The 21,046-nt window shown below is 39.3% G+C and overlaps 1 protein-coding gene across 5 annotated transcripts in view; it reads left to right on the top strand.

Moving 5' to 3' along the window:
* The window catches only part of ELP2 (elongator acetyltransferase complex subunit 2), a 118,255-nt gene that overhangs the window by 43,222 nt on the left and 53,987 nt on the right, over window positions 1-21,046 (top strand). For all 5 annotated transcript variants that reach the window (XM_037893397.2, XM_043540312.1, XM_043540310.1 and 2 more), the window contains 6 exons: window positions 4,799-4,865; window positions 6,181-6,324; window positions 13,690-13,785; window positions 14,951-15,051; window positions 19,194-19,325; window positions 20,158-20,307. In XM_037893397.2, the coding sequence (XP_037749325.1) occupies window positions 4,799-4,865; window positions 6,181-6,324; window positions 13,690-13,785; window positions 14,951-15,051; window positions 19,194-19,325; window positions 20,158-20,307 (690 nt within the window). The remainder of the gene's footprint in view (window positions 1-4,798; window positions 4,866-6,180; window positions 6,325-13,689; window positions 13,786-14,950; window positions 15,052-19,193; window positions 19,326-20,157; window positions 20,308-21,046) is intronic.

Here is a 21,046-nt window from a genome sequence, read left to right as displayed (position 1 = left end):
TTCATGTTTAAAAGAGTCTCGATAGATGATCAGGAAAATGAGAAATCTGTAAGCCTTGCTGTCTGTCTGTACCAGGCAAATCAGTTGAATTGGTAGTTTAAAAACAATAACAAAACATCTGGAAGATCATGATCTTCCAGATATTTAATGAGCTTGGATTCAACAAAGAAAAATTGTTTCACTAGTCTCTTAGAATTATCTGAGTGTGTCAGTAAAGTAGTGAATAAAAGAGAACCAGTTGGCTTAATTTATTTAGTCCTCCAAAAGGCCTTTGATAAGGTCCATAGGAAGAGGCTACTTAAAAAATTAGTAGTAGTTATGGGTGAGAGGCAAAGTACTGTTTTTGTTTTTTATCAAAAACTGGACAGGAGACAAAGCAAAGAACAGGAGTAAGTCAACTTTAATCATGGCAAAAAATTTAACATCAGGGTGCCTCAAGGTTCCATATTATGTCCTGTGTTTAATATATTAAAACAGTTATCTGGAAAGGGTCGTTAATAGGTAGCAAAATTTGCATATGAGACACACTTATTTGTGTTATTCAGGACCAGAGAAGACCATGAGGATCTTCAGAGAGACGTAAACAATTTGGGTGAATGGGCAACATGATGACATAATATTCAGTGTCGTGAAATGCAAAGTAATGTACATTGGAGGGAAAATTATAACTACTCATGCACCTAACAGGATTCCAAATTAACTGTATCAACCCAAGAAAGGGACCAGGATCATCACTGTAGACAGTTCAATGAAAATCTCCGCTCAGTGTGCAACTGCAGTCAAAAAAACTAACAAGACATTAGGAATAGGATGAAGAATAATAATGAAAACACTAATTCCTTTATATAATTCAGTGGCGTAATCTCACTTAGAATACTGTGTGAAGTACTGGACACTCCATTTCAAAAAGAGTATTAAGGAACTGAAGGGGATTCAGTGAAGAATGATCAAAAGCTTGTTAAATTCCAATGTGAAGAGAAAAAATCCCAATCTGGAGACATATAAGAGGGAACACAATAAAAATATATAAAATTACAGAGAAGATAGATTGGAGCTTCTGTTCTCCCTGTCTTATAAAGCTGTAACAAGGCAAAATTCAGTGAAATCAGAAGTTGGCAAATTAAAAACAGAGTGAAAAATTTTCCTCCACAGTATGTAATTAAACTAGAACTCATTGCCACAGGAAGTCATTGAGACCAAGAACATAATGAGATTCAAAAAGTGAATGGATATTTATACAGATATTAAGAATATCCAGATTTGTCATAATCAGTGACAGTACAAATTTTGGAAATGCCATTAAACCTTGAGCTTTTGAGCTTAAGCCAATCTCTAACTATTAGAGATCAGAGTGAGACCTATATGAGGGACAGATTATTCCACATCTGCCTACTGCGGGGTTCTTAAGCAATCCTCTGAAGCATCTGGTTCTGGCCACTCTATGAGACAGGGTGCTAGTCCGGATGGACCATGGTTCTGCTCCAGTATGGCAGTTCCTATGTTCCTACGTTTTTATTTTATTTTTTGTATAACATGTTTTCTTGTAATATCACTGGATTCACTTCATAGTCTTTTATCTGATCCACAGTGGCCAGAAAGCACATCTTGTAGTCCTGGGATAAGGATGACCTCTCTAGAACACACCTGATCGTACCTCATTTGGTGGTCAGAAGTTAGATACAGCTTTCTAAAAAGCTTTGGATCTTAGCAAGTTCTCTGTATTTCAAGAGCATTTTTCCTACTGGTAAGATCTTCAAGGCTTTTGGAAACATCAGAAGTAATAATCATGAAAGTCTAACTACATGTGATGGCAGACAACATCCTGGATGCCTCACAATCAAGGTTCAGACCAGGGCACAGCACAGAGACAGCTCTAATGGTGCTAAAAGGCTATTTTCTTATAGCCATGAACACAGGCAAAATCTCCATACTTGTGCTGTTGGACCTCTTTGCAGCTTGTTACATAGTAGGCCACAAGATACTGTTAACCTGCCTACATGACGTAACAGGAGTAGATTGCTGTGATAATACCTTTCCAGCAGAGCTAAGAGAATGATGAGTTGTCCTCTCTAAAAACCCTCACTTCTTCTATATCTACATGAGACCACTGAAGAGATAGTGAGACACCATCAGGTTTTGCTGCCAACAACACAATAACTCACTTGTATATCTCATCCTGAACTGATGCAATTACCACCACTACAAAACTGTGATAATGCCTACAAGCAATCAGCGCTTGGATGAAAAGCAACTGGCTCAAGCTAAATCCAGGCAAGATGGTGATGGTTGGAAAGGGGAAATGCCGTAAAAAACTGATGTAGATGTTGCCTCCGCTTTCCACTGAAGGCATTCATTCGTCAACGTGATGTGAAGCCTCAAAGTCCAACACGAAGTATCAGTGTTTAAGAATGCTTTCTTTCACCTCCAATTTGCCAGGAAAATTTTCCTTTCCTTCTAGACAAGGATCTGGCCACAGTGATTCATGCATTTGACATCTCTGGTCTGGATAACTATAACTCACTGAACTTGATGTTGAATGTGAAAACCATGCTCAGGCTCAAGCTATTATGGTTTAACATTAAATGTATTAAGTCACTGAAAACTTTTGAAAATCTGATTAGGAAAATTTTTTCTTGTAAATTTGATTTCTCACAGGGACTCAGCAGGCATTCCTTCTGCCAGTTTGGAGTAATGGCTTTCTTGGGCCAAGTAATGGCTTTCTGAAAATATAAATACACTATATCCACTGGATCTCCTTTGTCTGCATGCTTGTTGACCCCCTCAAAAAATTCTAGTAGATTGGTGAGGCATGATTTCCCTTTACAAAAACCATGTTGACTATTTCCCAACAAATTATGTTCATCTATGTGCCTGTTCCTGTGTAGCCTCCCCAGGTCTCTGTTAACCCCATCTCTACCAGTGTGGGGCAGATGTCCAATCACAAGCACCATACTAGCCAATGGAGATGTCAAGAAAGAAGTGACATCAAAGATAGGAAGGGCATCCACAACATTCACTAAACTCAATAACATTTGGAAATCAGAGAGAGACCATACCAGACAAAACCTAAAAAATTTCAGCTCAAATGTAAATCTCAGTGCTAACATATGGCTGTGTCAGCTGAAGAGCTTCCAATACAACATATAGAAAATTAGATGTCTTTTTAAAATAAGTGCTATAAAAGTCTCTGGGCATTAGATGGAGAGACTTTATTACCAACACAGATATCGGAGAAAGTACCAACCTGCAGCTTGTCTCCACTAGCATTAGGAGTAAGTGTTGGACATATTTGGGGCATGTACTCTGGTTGCCAATATGCAGACTCCCACATGAAGCTGTCAAGTGGTAACCAATTGGGTGGTCTCATTTCCTCACTCCAAGGGAAACCTTAAGAAGAACCGTTAGCTGGGAGGACAGAACAGTCAAACTCAACACCATAGAGCAGATGGAAACAGCAGTTAATGATAAAGAGGGATGGAAGAAACTAGTTTCCGCTCTGTGTGCCAACATTGTCATGAGAAGGATATAATATATAATATCTGGGGTGCCTGAGGAAGCTAGGTCTGCCCAGGTTACCATCACAGGATGGTAGGGGCTTTAGGGAAGACAGAATGGCATGTTAGCTGTTTTAAAAATCCTTTTTCTTGAAATGCTTTGTTCCCACTGGTCAGTAAGCAATACATTAATTTTGAGAAGGCTGTCTGCTCACTATGTTCACCACTGATCACGGACTCTCAAAGGTAAGAACTGCAGGTGGTGAACCCAGTTGAACATGCTGGGAAATGCAGTTGATAATGCTGGGTACTGTAGTCCAGGAACATGGGCTAAGAGTGGGAGAATTGCAGAATTCCACCCCAGAAGAGGTAGTGGTGGCCTGAGACCTTAGGGGGCACAGAAAGGGGACAGAGATGCAACAAGCTCTGTAACACTGACAAGTATTTTATAGGTTCTCTTCTGTGTTGGAAGTTACCTCCTGGGCTTGTGCTATAGTTACTGCCCTGTTGTAGAGTAATCATTTAGGTGTTAAAAAAAAATCTAACCAAAAAGTTGCCTCTGTGAGTGCTGGTGGGTATAAATACCCCAACTGAGTAGTCAGATTGTTGGATTCCCTGTTATGAATAGACAAATTTATAGTTAAGAACAAAATTTTCCAATCTGGAGTGTTTTCAAAATTTTTTCAGTGACTTAATGCTTTTTATCTAGACATCTATGTAATGTTAAGGCTGTGAATTGTAAAAACAGAAAAGCAAAGAAATGTTGATTAGTGGGTGAAGACGATTACAGGAATGTCAAAGACTATGTAGATAGTCATCCCTTTTATTGGGTATGCATACATATCAACATAATAAATATAAACAATTATGGTTAATGGCCGTGCTGCTGTTTCACTCAGACAGATCTCCTGTTGAAGTCTCGTAAGTGTAGGACTGACAGAGATTACAGTATTTGCAATTTTTTTCCAAAATATTTAAAAAAGAAAAGAAAAAGTTTGTAGGGAGAAAACCCCACCTATTTTTCACCCACCTTTCTTGTTTAGATAGTGGGACAATAACTGAGATGAGCTGATCTGCTAGAGTTACTCCTTGGCTATGGCCTCATCAGAAGGGCCCATACAAGAACATGGTATTGAACAATTAGGCCTCGTTCTTCAGGTACTGATCATCCAGTTAATAGGAGTTGCAGGTGGTCAGCACATCTGAAGAGCAGGAGTTAATTGTCCAAAGGCATATGTATGGTATGTAAGACTAATGGACATTGAAGTTCTGACTTCTGTGGTGTAATGATGATTTCTTTTTAGTTTCAGAAAACACTAATACTCTGTGGCCATGAAGATTGGATAAGAGGCATTGAATGGGTAGTCTGTGGTCAGTATGAAAGTCCAATAAAATATTTAATGAGGCAGAGAGTTGAAGATTAGAAGAGAAAAACCAACCATCTGATCTCCATTTTTAATCCCATTCATTTGTTAGATCGCAGTTCCCGGTCCAATGGAAGGTTGATGTCATTGCATGGATTAGACGTTAGGTGGAGAAATATTTTAGCATAGCACTGCCATTTTACTCCAGTATTAGCTATTCTCTGATATATTTATATTCTCTGATACTTCTGTATATTTGCTGTAGATCTTTTTTTAGATGGCACCTCTGATTATGATCTATGTGGGTCACTTTACAGAACAACATTCCTCAGACTAAATAAAGTATAATGCAAAGTAATACAGAAATTGAATTGTCTCAGGTAGCCAGAATACAGGGATGCCTTGCAGGTCTTTATGCTAATACCACAATGGTGTGGTTATTTCCTGCACTCTGATTGCAGTGGGATTGGTTTGCATTTGTATATTTCTCAACCACCCAGTATACAAATCTCTTTATAACCATTGTTTTCCCTGCATCCATCCCCTTGTCTTGCCCTGCCTGGTTTTTAGTGTGTCAGTTTTAGTGGCATTTGAACTCAAACAAATATGCTTGACTCAGCAACTTGCTCCTTGTCAACCCTGTGGTCCTTGTTCCTGAGAATGATGAGTCAGCCCCACTTTATTTTTAAAAATTAAATTAATTTTAGGAACTTCCCTGCCTCCTCTTTCTCCCCTTGTAAGAATAGCGCAAATTGGTGGGAGACTCCACTACTCCTCATATTCAGCCTTTGAATAACTGATTACAAACGTTACTCACTTTGTAGAAAATGTAGGAGATAGGCAACGGGAGGAAGGGAGTTCTTAAAATGTATTAATTTAAAAAGATATTCAAGAGTGGGGACTTATCCTTCCTAAGCAACATGGAGGGTGAAAAGGTCAAGGGTGTAGGAGTGAGAAGCACATCTCAGAAGAGTAACTTGTGGGTTTTCTCCCTAAGTCAATAACCAATGTATCCTGGACTGTTGAACTGTGAGGCTGAAGTTTTAATACTGTAAATCCCAGGATATGGCTGTTACCATGTAAGTGAGGCAGGATCCATTAGTGTGTTCTAATTTGCTTGGTTGTGTTAAAATGTTAGAATGAGTTGACACTGGAATAAAAGGAACAATCGTGTTCATAATACTGTTTGCAGAGAGAAAAATAAAATATGTATGGTGTGATGAAGGGTGATAAGAATGAAATAAGTTAATCTTGATAAGTCAGAACGAAAAGGTATGTGACTTAACATTTTTATTTTTACTGTGTGTTATTTTTTTAAACAGGTGGGGATCTTTTCTTAGCAAGCTGTTCCCAAGATTGTCTGATAAGAATCTGGAAAGTGCAGGCAAAATCAACACCATCTGTGGAAGTCAAAGATGATGACTCTATAAGGCTGAAGGAGAACATTTTTACTATGAAAAATAAAAGTGAGTAACAACTGAAATGCTCTCTCTGTAGCTATTCCTTCTTCCAGCCAGTGTAGTAGTTATTGCTTTCAGTAGGGATAATAGGAATTCTGTCTGTTATAGTTTTATTCCTATGCTAGAGGGATTTAAGACGAATTCAGTTACAATAACGCTTGCTCCTCAGCAGCAAAAAATATAGTAAACGTGTTTGTGTTTTAGAAGCATTGACTGTGTACAGTGTCTGGTTTATTGCAGAAATAGTACATCAGCAAAAAAAATCTCAATAGAGGCCTTCTGTTAAACTATAAATATTCGAACCATAGCCTATGGTTTTAAGGCATGTATTTGTTCCACCTGTAGTAAACTGTTGGTTACACAGTTTCTCTCCAGTTATCAGACAAATGTGCGTCTTAAAGTTTTTTTAAAATTAATAAGATTAATAAGTCTTTCATATTAATAAGATTTAATTACACATATGCCTTTAAAGGTGAAAAGAGAGAATTGTATGTATTTATTACTTCAGTGTTTTTTGGATAATTTAACAGGCTGTTATATGTAAAGATAAATTATGTCACAGAGGTCATGCAAGGCAGCTCTCAGCCACAGCTCCCAGCCGCTGGCCCTGCAGCTCCGAGCTGCCTTGTGTGGAGGGAGTGTGTCCCCCCCCCCCCCCCCCCCCCATCGTTTTTTGTAAAAGTCACAGACAGGTAGCCTTCTGTGTTTTCAGTTTTTACTGATAAATTACCAGTTTTTTTTATTAAAGGAGGTCAGTTTTTACAGATTTACACGCATTTATCAATCCACTGAGTACTTTTTCGGGGACTTATTTTTGTTAAACGTTAAAGCTTTACGCGATTGTTGTGTCCTGCAGCTCTGAGATTGAAGCAGTTCCACAGTGTAAAACACAGAACGCACACACAGTGGAGGTCGGAAGATCAAACTGTTAATATTGCACTATGATTGGCTCACAAAGAGATGCTGCCTGCCTATTTCTTTGTGTCTGTTTAGTGTGGTGCTGAATTTAAACAATCAGTTCTCCATAAAGATATATGTCAACCCAGTTACCTCCTTTAGTGCCAAACGCCTTACAGGGTTGGATGGATCCCCACACAGCCAGTCCTGCCCTTTCTATAGGTGGCTCCAGATTACCCCCAAAATTTCTTCTCCCCCTCCAGGGCTCCCAGAGGAGAGTATGTCACTATTGACAGGCTAGCTCTTCTTCCCAGGCTGCTTCTTGTCAATCGTTTGACTCTTCCCCTTCCTCTGAGCAGGAATGTCTGCAATCCTTCCCCAAACCAACAAGGCCCCCTGTTGTTCTACATAATGTCTCTCCTCTCTCCCTCTGGGTTGCTTAGCAGATTGAGTCTGCCCTTGGCTCCCTCTTCCTACCAGGGGCAGTGTGTCTCTCTCTGAACTACCAGCATGCTGAGCCCCAGGAACCTAGGTAAGCTTGTTGGGGCTTACAGATAGATAAGGTAAAAAGGTAAACGTGGAGGGAAGATGCAGATCTATGCCTGAATACCAACAAGAAAATCAGTGCTTAAAAATTTTCAAGAAAACTAAAGGTGGGAGTGAAGAGGATGCATTGTGCTGCGAGTACTGCAGCATTGAGGTTAGTGCTCATGCTGACAGAACAAAGGAACATGTTGAAAGTAAGTGACACAAGAAGCTTAAAGAAGAAAGTGAATTTGAACTTTGGGATGAACAGTCAATATCAGGAGCTTTCACTGGGCTTTAATGAAAGAGAGGGCACAGCACAATTGTATCAATGAATTCGTGTGTGCTCTTTGTTTCTCTGGACTACAGCTATTAATTGCAAAGGGGCCTGTTGGTGACTTTGTGCAACAATACTGTCCAGCAGCCAAACCCTTCCTAATGCAGACAACCTCACTCATAAGTAACTGAAAGAAAATGACAGTGCTTTAATATCTAAACTGATGGAAATGTGGCACTTAGTCTGACTTTTGACAAGTCTCCTAATGCTTTGGACCATCTGATTCTTGGTCTTCTGTTTTTCTTTTTGATTTCAAAGCGTATAAACCTGCATTGTTTTGTGTTGATGTGACATTCATCCCCTCTGCTGACACCCAGTTTGTCTATGCAGCAATAACTGACATATTTGAGATGTACCAGCTAACTTGGGGAATGTAGCTATAACTAACACAGATTCTGCTTCCTACATGGCTGAGTTTGCCTGGGAAATTTAACTCAGTCAGAAACTGGAGCTGCTATGTTACCTGTTCTGCTCATCTGATCAGTGTTTCACTATCAGCATCTACTGCAACAGAAAAATGAAAGATGTGAAATCTTTCATCTTTGGGTTTAGGGCCGTTTTCAAGCATATGAACAACTTGATGGCTTTGTTTTACATGTTGCGAGACAACTGCAGTGTGAGCTGTCAGTTACCTACCCCTGTTGTGCCACATCAGTGGAAGAGCTTGTATTTTGCTGCCTGTCATGTAAATAATGTGTGGACTTTGCTAATGTGTCTCCAAGATCACCCTCAGTTTGTTGGTTATAAAGCAGAAACTCTGTATCCAGAATGACCACCAGATTCTGCACACCAAGGTAATGTTTATTGTTGAAAACTTGGAATCATTGCATGACACACAGAAAACACTGGAGTTTTCTCTGACTACAGTCAACATGTTTGCCAGTATTGACATTTACTGGATCCTGACAACCGAAATCTCAGCTGAACTGAGCACAAAAGCTGCAGGAGAAACATATGGTGAGAAAACCCAACTGTTTCTGGAAATCCTTCCTACTCTGGAACATGAGAGAGCCAAAAAACCTTCAACACAGTGCTAGGTGAGAAATGATCCATAATCTGAACCCCGAAGTGTTGGTGCCGAAGATTCTTTTTGGAATGTGATCCAGGTGTTGCACCCCTTCCTCAAGGTGAATTTTGCAGCAGACTATGACCATTATGCCAGAGCATTTCGACCATTTGCCACTAAAGAAGAAATTTCAAATCCGAAAGAGGAATTTACTTCTTGAACTTTCCTCACACTGATAATGCGAAACTGGATATTCCGCCTTTTTGGAACAGTTATCAAAACACACTTACCAACTTCAGCAAAGTGATATGGCGAGCTTTGAATGTACCCCTTGGATCTATTGATGCAGAGTACATATTTTCAAAGTTGGCCTACCTCCAAGACAGCAAGAGGCTCAACATGAGTGAGGATACTTTGAAGAAAATTATGTGTGCGTACGCAAACCAGGATTTCTGGAAAAACTTCTAGCTCTGAGAGAGACCAAATATATCTTTGGACATTAAAAAAGTTTCAATTATACTGTAGTGAAATGTGTATATTACAAAGGTTTTTTCTTTTTTTTCTTTTTTCCCCTCTGTTTTTCAAGTTTTTTATTTTTAACCTGATTTTCATTTTTTTAAACAAATAAAAACTGAAAATGCAGAACACTCCAGACAAGTCACGAGCTTCCGTGAATTTATGTTTATTGCCTGCAACCGGTCTGTGACTTTTACTAAAAATAACCCTGACAAAATCTTAACCTTAATCATATGAGATCAGAAGCTATTCTTCACACTTACAGTATCACAGAAAAGAACCACAGCTTCTACAGATATGTGGCTTTCCGTGAGCCCCTGTTCATCTGTATAATTCTGCTTTGTCTCTAGTTCTGCCTCCCAGAGGGACTTGCTGGGAGGTGATACCATTTATCCTCATGGTTAGCTGAGATCCACAGGAATAATGGAGACCTCCCCCTTGCAGGTTTTGGCCTGCTTGTGATCCCTAGGATCTCCCACACCAATGGTAGCATTGCTGTTGTTCCTCCTGTTCTGCACTTACAGTTATGTCTCAGACTTTTTATTCAACCATATATACAGCTGAGCTGTGTGGAGCTCAGCTCTTACAGAGCAGCCTCAGAGAGGATAAAGAAAGCTACCTCATGGAGAGGAAGCTGTAGTGTAGCTTGCTTTCCCTGGTGCAGTGTTTCCCAAAGTATGGATTGTTCCTCATGGCAAAGAGTAGCCAAGGGGATGTGGACAGAACTCTCAACTGTTTTCCAGAGTCTGTGCTTTCATTTAAAAAAAAAAAAAAAAAAGTCTAAGACTCTTAGATTTGACCAAATTTGGTCTTTTTTTACTAGTATTTCACTGGATAATATCAATGATTTTTAAGTATTTTTAAAATTTTTATTTATTTAAGTTTTCAGTCATGGGAAATTATGGGGTGGGAGGGTGTCAGACAATAGTCATTTAACAGTAGACATTAAAATTCAAAAAGTTAAAGCGTTATAACCATTGAAAAATAAATTGTACAATTAAATATCCTTTAGTTCTCAAGATAATTTTTCTTACTTTGCCTATTTCAATTTCAATTATTATTGATGTCAATATTTTGTCATTTTGTGTATGGTGAAATCAGCATTACCTGATTTAAAAAAAAAAGTTATCCTTCCAAGCCTACTTTTATGGTTATGAATATAATCTCCAAAACATAACGTGAATGTAACCACTGCAGTGATCTCATCTTGAGTGTCCAGAGATCCTGAATAGAGTTCTGATGTGTGTGCTGCCCTGTTATTTTCAGTAGGTGCTAACTCATATGCCAGTGATGATTCCTTAAATGTCAACGTTGTTAATTATTTTATGACTTAACAAAGCATGACAGAAAGGAAAAGTAATATATTATGAACATGCACTTTGACAAGTACTGAGCTATATGTGCATAGGGAGAGGGGGCGCACACAAGGTGTATAGGTCTTCACCTAGACATGGTGAGGTTACATAGGAGGGGAGTCATTTGGCTTTGCTTCCTGTAATGGGCCTCAGCTTTCAGAAGTTTGAGAAACAGGGCTCTAGCATGAGGCCTATGCACCTCACTTAGGCTACCCTCTGTACTGACAGCAGAGGGGAACACGTCCCCTTTTGACTTTAAGATGGTTTACACACCTGTCTCTGCTTTTTCTATGCTGATGCCTTTATCTAAAGGTGGAACAAAGATAAGCAATAAATGTGGCATTAAATGTCAGGAAACTGTATAAGTTCCCTTGTATGCTCCCATAAATGATCAACCATGTTGCTTAAATAGAAAGGTAATCAATCTACTGCTAACCGTAATGTGGAAAATGTAGCTGTTAAATATTTATTGAAAGAAAGTACGTAGAAGAGGTGGAAAGTAACTGGCTTTGCTTTTCAAGCCCTTCTTGTTAGTGTGTGTAACGAAAGTAGGAAATGTCCTAATTTTAGGGCCATCAAACTATTAAAAAAATTGTGATTAATTACTACATTAAAAATAATCACGATTAATTGCAGTTTTAATAGAACTGTTAAATAATAATGGAATACCATTTATTTAAATATGTTTGGTGTTGTGTGTGGGGGGGAACTATGTGTGTGGGGAGCACTCTCTCTTTAAGCAGAGCACTCAGGAGCTTGTACACTTTTCCAGGCAGCAGCAACTGCTGTCAGCAACATTCACTCCTGAGCCAGCAGTAGACAGGCTTCCCCTGTTCCCCAACCCCAGCTCAGTGGCGACAAGGTACATGGGAGCGGGGGAAGGGGACACCCCAACATCAGCTCCCCAGCTCTGCACAACAGACAGGAGGCAGGCTCCTGGTCCGGAGTAGCTTGACCAGGGATGGCTCCGTGGGTGGGAGGGGAGACGAGCAGCAGTGGAGCAGTGTGGCGGGAGAAGGGGCACCCTGGCCCTCGAGGTACGCAGAAGGGCCCCAATGAGCACGGCACCCTGGTGTGCAATTAACACTCCTTTAAAAAAAAAAAAAAAAAAGTGTTAATCTGTTTTGAGTTAATCACATGTGTTAACTGTGATTAATTGACAGCCATAATTATTAATTTTTATTACAAATATTTGCACTGTAAAAAAGATTAAAAAGGTAGTGCAATCTACAAGTTGAAGCATGAAAGGGCGTACAAATGTTTAGCATATCTGGACGTAAATACCTTCCAATGCCAGCTACAACAGTGCCATGCAAACACCTGTTTTCACTTATCTGCATTTATAAGTTGTGCTTTCACAGTAAAGAGATTTCACTACAGTACTTGTTTGAGTGAAAAATTTGATTATCTTTTACTTTGTAATAGGACTGTCGATTAATCGCAGTTAACTCACACGATTAACTCAACAAAATTAATTGCTGTTTAAAAAATTAATTGCAATTAATCACAGTTTTCATCACACGGTTAAACAATAGAATACTAATGGAAATTTATTAAATATTTTTGGATGTTTTTCTACATTTTCAAATATATTGATTTCAGTTACAACACAGAATACAAAGTGTACGCTACTCACTTTATATTATTATTTTTTATTACAAATATTTGCACTGTGAAAATGATAAAAGAAACAGTTTTCAGTTCACCTCACACAAGTGCTGAAGTGCAATTTCTTTATCCTGAAAGTGCAACTTACAAATGTAGATTTTTTTTTTTTTTGGTTACATAACTGCACTAAAAAAAAACAAAGCAAAACTTTAGAGACTACAAGTCTACTCAGTCCTACTTCCTTACTAGTCCTAACTGACTCATACAGAGCTCTTCATACAACGAGAGAGAGAGTGAATTATGGTATACACATGTTTGCACATCCTTAACATTTTGTAGGAGTTAGACTTATGAGCATTGGAAACATCATGTTTATGGAGATTATAGCCAAAATTCATTAGTCTTCTTACACAGAGGTTTATAAGGGGAGAAGTATAAAAACATTTAAAAAAATCCCAGAGCTCTGCCCCTGTGCTGGAGAGAGGTTCGTTATGATTTCCTTTACATAGGATGCTAAGTAATTTTCTATAGAAATTTCTAAAATATATATAGTAGTTCAGAGAATCTCAAGTCTCAGAGGCCAAATTATTCTTTTTAATTATTAACATATTATTTCAAAGTCTCTTCTTCTCTTTAAATATAGTACTTAAAGATCATATTAAAATATAATGTATTTATAACAGTTTGTGTAATATCTCACACGCGACCTTGTATAAGACTTGAGCTATGGTTTGAGGTCAGAAATATTTTTATAATTAAGTGCATTGCAGTGAGTTAGACTGACTATTCTATAGTTATGAGTATTTCAATTTATGCAGGGCAACCTTAATTTGCTAATTTCCAACATCCTGGAGAGTAGAGTAAGGCTACAAATGACCTTTAATTTTGGTACCATTTCCAGAGAGGGCAATAGGATTGGCCTGTGCATTGCAGTGCCCACATTGGGTCTGAGCCACCCAGCAGTGCAGGGTACCATACTGCAGTTCACTTTGCTTGTTTTTAAGGCTTCTCATTGAATTGTATCACTATAGCAGCTGTCTCTGTATTTGTGAAAATGTGAAAGATCTTTGTTCTTATCAAAATGCCATTGAAGAATAAGCAGTCTCATTCCCTCTGTTCTATGGTAGATACTGAGACAACATATGCAGTTATTCTGGAGTCCGTGTTAGCAGGTCATGAAAATTGGGTATTTGCAGTTCACTGGCAGCCTTCTTTTTTGAAAGGTAGGAAGAAAGTACATAAAGTACATAGCTTACCAGATAATGTATAAACATGGTGCTACTGTACGTTATATACCTTTTTGTGGGCAAGAGTTTCCACAGAGAGGCTATTGGAATATTCTCTGTAATTTTGCAATCAGAACATTTTTGCATGTATCATAAGGTCCTGCTGTATGGTGTTCCTGTTTTATTTGCTGTTGTACACCATCTGATGCTTTGTCTTTTATCGATGTTGCCTTGATAAAAGACTATATGAATATAGTATATGAATGTTTTACAGGTAGTACTGGCTTTGTTTGATTTGTGATTTATACAGCTTGTGGTATTTCACCTCTGTTTGTTCAACGCAAACTAAAAATAATCTCTCCAGAAGATCAATATTAACTCAAATGCCCTTCCTTGTTTTTCTTAATATAGACAAATGGTAGGGTAATAAAATATTGGCATTCTGAAATTTCTTTATTTCAACCTTACATGCATTAGTAGAAGTCTTCAGAGAAATCCCTTGAATTTGTCTGTTTTTCAGATATAAATTATTTAAAACTATACATTAATCTCTAATTAGTCAAAGTTAATTGAAAACATTCTTCTTCTTTACTGCCTCTGCAATTCTCTATCCCCAGCCCACCATAGAATCAGGGATTTAAAAAAATAAAGGAATAAACTATTTCTTCTAAATACGTGAAAGAACAGTTAATTCTTTAGTTTGTAGAACAATGAATAGCATAGAATTTTTTCCCCACTTTCGAGCAATAATAATCTGATGATATATGTCCAACAGAATAGACTATCTTTACAAATAAAGAGTTTGGAACTGTGATTCATAACCTTGGGGTCTTTAGTGTGTGCTAGCTTTTGTTTCCTCTAAATCAAAACTTTGAAAATCCTAATGTGAAAGAAACAGTATAAATTGCTTATTCTTATACTTTCCTTTAGCATAGCCCTGGTTCAAACAAATATTTGGAACAATATTTTAACATACCCTTATCAGAGATTGCATTCATCAAGGACCTGATCTTGTTAAGGCTGGTGTTTATTCATTGTTTACAGCACAAGTATTGCAATATAGCAGTTGAATTTTCAGCATATTTAGGTTTCAGTATTGCCATATTCTGTTAAAGAGCATTCTGATTTGTAGTAGCAGAATAATTTCTTTTTTGTACTGTAGATGGCATAATACAACAACCGATGAGACTACTGTCTGCATCAATGGACAAAACTATGATTCTGTGGGCTCCAGATGAAGAATCTGGGGTATGGTTAGAACAGGTAAGGGTCAGTTTTTCTAAGCATACCTGTGTAACCTAACATATATTGGGTTTGTCTTGAGTTTCTCTGTGACTTTGGTTTTTTGTGTTTTGTTTTTTTAATTTATTGTGACAAATTTCAAGTAGAATATATTGCTTTGAAAATGTTTCCTAAGTTATATGTATGTTCAGTGGAATAAGAACCATATGCAAAATATAGAAAAGATAATGCAGAAACAGTTGTGTAGTTTAAGGGCAACAGCTGAACAAAAGATGTAGTACCTGACAAAACTGAGTTATAGCTGAAATGCTAGTGTTATCCTTGGTTAAGGTTGTCATTTTAAACACAGTTACGGTGTTGTGAATAACATTCTAATTTTCCACTTTTGGGGCTGAAATTTGCAAGAACTGGTCTTGATTGCAAAATGAATTCTTTGGTGTTTTTACATAAACTGTTAAAACACTCTCTCCTTTGTTCACTCAACTGATATACTCTATGACAGAAATAAAACTACATTTCTCAGAAAGAACAAAGTATACTTTGTGATGTAATAGTTTTAATTTTTCTGCTGTATGTATTTCCTTACTTATTTGCAACGTGTGGCAAGCCACAATAAGTTTCTTTATTAGTAGTGCATACCACTACAGTTATTTGTAATGGTGTTTTAATATAGGTAGATATGGTTACAATACCTATATTTAGGGTTCCTTTACACTTTCTAAGTCCCTGTTTTCAGTTACTTATAACTTTGCCAGACTTTACGTGTTTGGGCTGAAATTTTCTATGCTTCGTCTTTGCTTAAGGTCAATTTTTGGATATAGGTATAGATATCAGCAAAAAGTTTCAACCATTTTTGAGAATGAGTTTTTAGAAAATAGGTTGTGTTCTTAATGTTAAATGTTGTTATTATTTCTTTGAAGAGTTATATAGTGCTTGGGAGTAGGAATTTGAAATTGGCTTGGTGATGCTAATCAGGTCAGAGAAATTCCTTTTGCTCTCACCATGAAAGTCCACACACATCTGGCCAAATAATGTCTCTGAAAATCATTAGTTGCATATACAGTAGAAACTCAGAATTCTGAACACCTCGGGAATGGAGGTTGTTCGTAACTCTGAAATGTTCGTAGCTCTGAACAAAATGGTATGGTTGGTCTTTCAAAAGTTTATACCTAGCCATTGACTTAATACAGCTTTGAAACTTTACTATGCAGACTAAAAGTGCTGCTTTCCCTTTGTTCTTTTTAATAGTTTACGTTTAACACAGTACTGTACTGTATTTGCTTTTTTTGTCTCTGCTACTGCCTGAATGCGTACTTGCGGTTCCAAATGTGGTGTGTGGTTGATTGGTCAGTTTGTAACTCTGGTGTTCGTAACTCTGAGGTTCTACTGTATTCAACAGAACTTGCTAGAGGTTTACTGCTAAATCTCCGAACATTCCGTTTGCATTGAATATGTTCTCTAAGCACACAGATCTTGAGCTCCATATGTTAGATATAAGCCACAGCAACTCTTTTGGCCTAGGAGAAAAAGTGCAGGGCTGGAAGCCCAAATGGAGGAGATCTAGTTTCTGCTCTTTCAGTTATTGGTGTTTAATAATTCTCTGCACTCATACACCAAAGATGCCAGGTAAGTATTATTTCCAGTCTTGCCCTTCCCCATTTTAATGTGGGTAATGGGGAGGCTGCACCAAATCACTTCAGGCAGAGTTGGGAATAGAATCCTTTCTCTAATATGGTAGAGGAAAGTCTAATCCACAACCACACTGCTTTTCAGCATGAGCGTATCCTAGCTGTGTATCTGGCTATGCTGTCTATATCCACTGGTCCACAATCCCTTTTAAAGCCAAACAGAGAACCTACGAATCCTATCTCCCAACATTCCATTGCTATCTAGCAAATAGTTATGTAAACCACTGGCAAAGTATGTGGCTAATTGGAAGAGGATAACAGGCTTCTATTGCCATCAGTTACTCCTTGAGTTCATGAGCGAGAGGTCTGTGCTGTGGATTTAAAGGTCTTAATAAGAGCTGGTGAAAATTTTGGACAAAAAGATTTTTCATTTAAAAAATAGCCTTTTATCAAAAATAAAAATTTTCATGAAAAATTTTTGACATTGAAAATTTTCACAAAAAATTAAAAATGGGTCCTTTTGAACACTTGGACATGAAAAAACTTAGAAAATTTGAAATTTTTAAATGAACATATGTTTTAATTTTTTCAAACCCTACAAATGACCCATGTAGGGTTTCATATGACGGAATTTGTTTTCTTTCCTTCTAACTAAACCTAGGAAATTAGACTCACAAACCTACATTAAATGGCCTAAAGTTGCAAAGACAAGAATTTAAAATCTAGAAAATACCAAAATTAAGTTTGACCGTGCAACCTTAATACAGTCCCCTTACGTGTATATAATACAATAGTCTTTGATCACACACGATTTGTTCTACAAGTCCCATTTCTCATTCAGTTCAAAGATGGATAGTGAATGAGGCAGAAGATTGCAAGAAGTTCTCTTGTGTTTAAAGAGCTGGACTGAGCAGGAGAGCTGGGTTCTATACCTGGCTCTACCACAGACTTACTGATTTGGAGAAAGATCCCTGATATATGTATGCAAGGAGGCCACATAAAAATTTCATGAGCAACCTTTATTTTGACACCTCTTAACTTTTGTGTCCTTGATTTTGCAACCATAATGTACTCCTGAGGGAATGCTGTGCCAAAAAACAAAATTCTGCATACGGTATATTAAAATTCTGCAAATTTTATTTGTTAATAAATAAATGTGGCAGTGGGGAGCACAGGTGACTGGCTCCACGGAGGTGGGAGATCACCCTGCAGCACCACCTGTGCCCCTCCCCCCCTCCCAAGCCGGACGTGGACTTGGTGGAGAGGCTGCACCTGACCCCGACACAGTGCAAGGGCTAAGCCTGCTCCGGAAACACTCCGGGTCCCTGCCACTCCCTGCTAGGTGCACCAAATGTGGGCAGGCAGGCTCAGTCCATCAGGATCAAAGTGTGGAGGGTTCAGTATTGGGAGATCCAGGTGTTGGGTGAGAGGGTTCTGTGTGGGGCAATCTGGGTGCAGTGGCTCTGGTGGGGATCTGGGTCCAGGTGGGATCCGGATACACAGGGGCTTGTTGGAGGGCATCTGGGTGCAGGGGCAATGGGACTCTGCAGTGGGGTCCAGGTGAAGGTAGTTAGGGCTCAGCAGGGGGGTGGCCTATGTGTGGAGGAATGGGGCTTGGCAGGGGAAGTCTGGGTGTCGGGGCTCAGCAGAGGAGTCTGGGTTCTGTGGGAGTGGGGCAGCGCAGGGTGGGGATCCATGTGTAGCTGGTTGGGGCTCAGTGGGGTGGGGGTCTGGGTGTGGGGAGCTCATTGGGGTGGTCCAAGTGCAAAGGGGGTGGGGCTTGTTGGGGTGGGGGTGGTTTGGGTGCAGGGGGTGGGGCTCGGTAAAGGGGGTCTGGATATGGGGGCATCAGGATGCATGGGAGTTGGGCAGATGGGAGTAGCTCCCCATATAATGACCCCTCCGCCCTAGCTGAGGAGCAGTGGGGGCAGGAATGGAGGGATGCAGTGCTGGGGAAGGTTTCTGGCAGTGGGTCTGACCCAGCCCCAGCCACTGTGTGTAGGGGAACGGTGCTCCTCCCCCACTCCCAACCCAACAGGCACTAGCAGCTGAGCCCGGCGCAGGGTAGGAGCGACCGGCTGGGGCTGGGGAGGGGTGGATGCGGGGGGCTTGATGGGAGTGTTCTGGGTCGGGGGGAGGGTGAGGCTAGATGGTAGGTGGTTTGGGTATGGGGGGACTTCAGATGCATGGGGGTTGGGCACCAGCCGGGGCATCCCCAGTGATTTACCTCTGCACTGACTGCTCTAGGTGCCTGAAACCACACGCCCACACTACTGGGGAAGGGCATGTGACCACTCTTGCGGCTTCCCTTTGCCTCACCATCAGAAAGTCATTTTTCTGCGGGGAAGCAAAGAAATCTGTGAATTCTGCACATGCAGTGTCACAGAATTCCCCCAGGAGGAATAATGCTCTTTTAATGTGTTCTTTGTATGCAAGATATAGATTGTGCTATGTGGCTGATCTTGGAGTAGGAGTACAACTAATGAAAGACTAGTTACTGAGCAATAAATATTTCGCTTTCAATTGTTCATTCAGGTCCGTGTAGGAGAAGTGGGTGGTAACACGCTTGGATTTTTTGACTGTCAGTTTAGCCCAGATGGTTCAATGATTCTTGCTCATGCTTTCCATGGAGCACTGCATCTTTGGAGACAGACTCCAACTAACAAGGTAAAACCATTTTATTGTTTTTACTGTTGGGTAGAAAAATCATGATAAATGTATGTGGACCGAGAGCCGTTTAACTTACTTTAAATGACAGAACCATTCTTTGTCTAAAGATATCATTCTGCAGGATTCTCAGTTCTGGACCTTGAGAAGAAGGCATGTTGGGCTCCTCAAACTTTTAGCCTTTTCGTTTCTAAGGGCTGGTCTACACTACTGCGATAAATTGATCTAACTTACGCAACTTCAGTTATGTGAATAACGTAAGTGAAGTCAACGTAGTTAGATCCATTTACCGCAGTGGCTACACTGCGCTGTGTCAACAGGAGGTGCACTTCCATTATGCTTCTCGGGGAGGTGGGGTACACAAATCGATGGGAGAGTACTCTCCCATCAATTTAGCATGTCTTCATTAGACCTGCTAAATTGACACTCGCTGCATCGATTGCAGCAGTGCTGATCTACCGGTAAGTGTAGACATGCCCTAAGGGCAATGATAGTGGCTTGGGGATTGAGCTAACTTCCATTTGGGTCTGGGCTGTGGTCCAGCTGCCTCCTCTGAATGTTCACGTTTGCTGATAGTCAAGAATCACTGAGCAGCTCCCACCAGGACTTGAGCCTCTTCAGCCCATGCTCTGGCACTTCACCTTGATCTAACCTTTTGCTTTTTCAGGTATTCTGTTTTTGTCTTCCTCACAGTCAGGTCTGGTAGAGGACTTCTGTATTCAGTTCTATGTATTTTTTATGTAAAAAGGTACACAGAAATATATTTATTGTTCCTTTTTATGCATGTTCTCTCATGCATGTGTGTAATTTATGGTTTCTGTTTTTTTAATAGAAAGAATGGACTCCAGAAGTTGTGATTTCAGGACATTTTAACAGTGTACAAGATGTAAAGTGGGATCCAGAAGGCGAATTTATTATCACTGTTGGTTCTGATCAAACTACTAGACTTTTTGCTCCATGGAAAAGAAAACACCAGACAGAGGTAAGTCTTTGGAAGTTTTTGCAAAGGGATGTTAGAACTCAGGATGGATAAAGCAGTCTGGCGCAAGATTAGAGCCAACCTGAACAATGCTTATTGCTTAAGCTATGCTAAACTGGGACCCATTGTGTTTACATTTTTAATTTTGTCCTTCAACATTTCCTGTTTTCAGTGTGTGTAAGGACAAGAAACTGAAATCCAAAAATATTGTAAGAGAAAGGAATTCTGGCAGTATTTGCTACAGGCTTTTATGGTGCCCTGATCCCTGATTTGGGGTCTGTAGGTGCTACTGTAATATCAATTATAAATAATAACATTTCCAACTCTTCAAAAACTAGGAGGTATTTGAAAACTAAAACCTAATAATCTTCTCACTGGATTTCCATCCAGGTTTTTTATTTATTTTGTTATTTGTGTAGCATCACTTGTAAATTACATCAGAATTCTTGGTTTTGGTGACTTGTTCTTAAATTACCAGTTTTGTTCCAGCACCTCTTTTGTTGACTCCTCAGTTTCTGATATGAGAGTACCTAATTAAGTATGTGAGGAGGGGAGGTCCGGGTAAGGTATCTTCCCAACATCCTATGGTGAAGGCTGATGCAGAGAAATCACTTTAGCTTTCTTGCAAGGTCCTTATCTTCCTCATTGTTTTCTTAAATTGCTGCTGATCCACTAGACCCATCAGTTCTTTTGTAGACTTTTTGCCTTGGATATAATGGAATAGGCATATCCAGGCGGATGA

Source organism: Chelonia mydas, chromosome 2, assembly GCF_015237465.2.
Source record: "Chelonia mydas isolate rCheMyd1 chromosome 2, rCheMyd1.pri.v2, whole genome shotgun sequence".
Classification (NCBI taxonomy): Eukaryota; Metazoa; Chordata; order Testudines; family Cheloniidae; genus Chelonia; species Chelonia mydas.
Note: the sequence above shows the minus strand (reverse complement) of the source record. Positions and strands in the feature narration are given on the sequence as shown.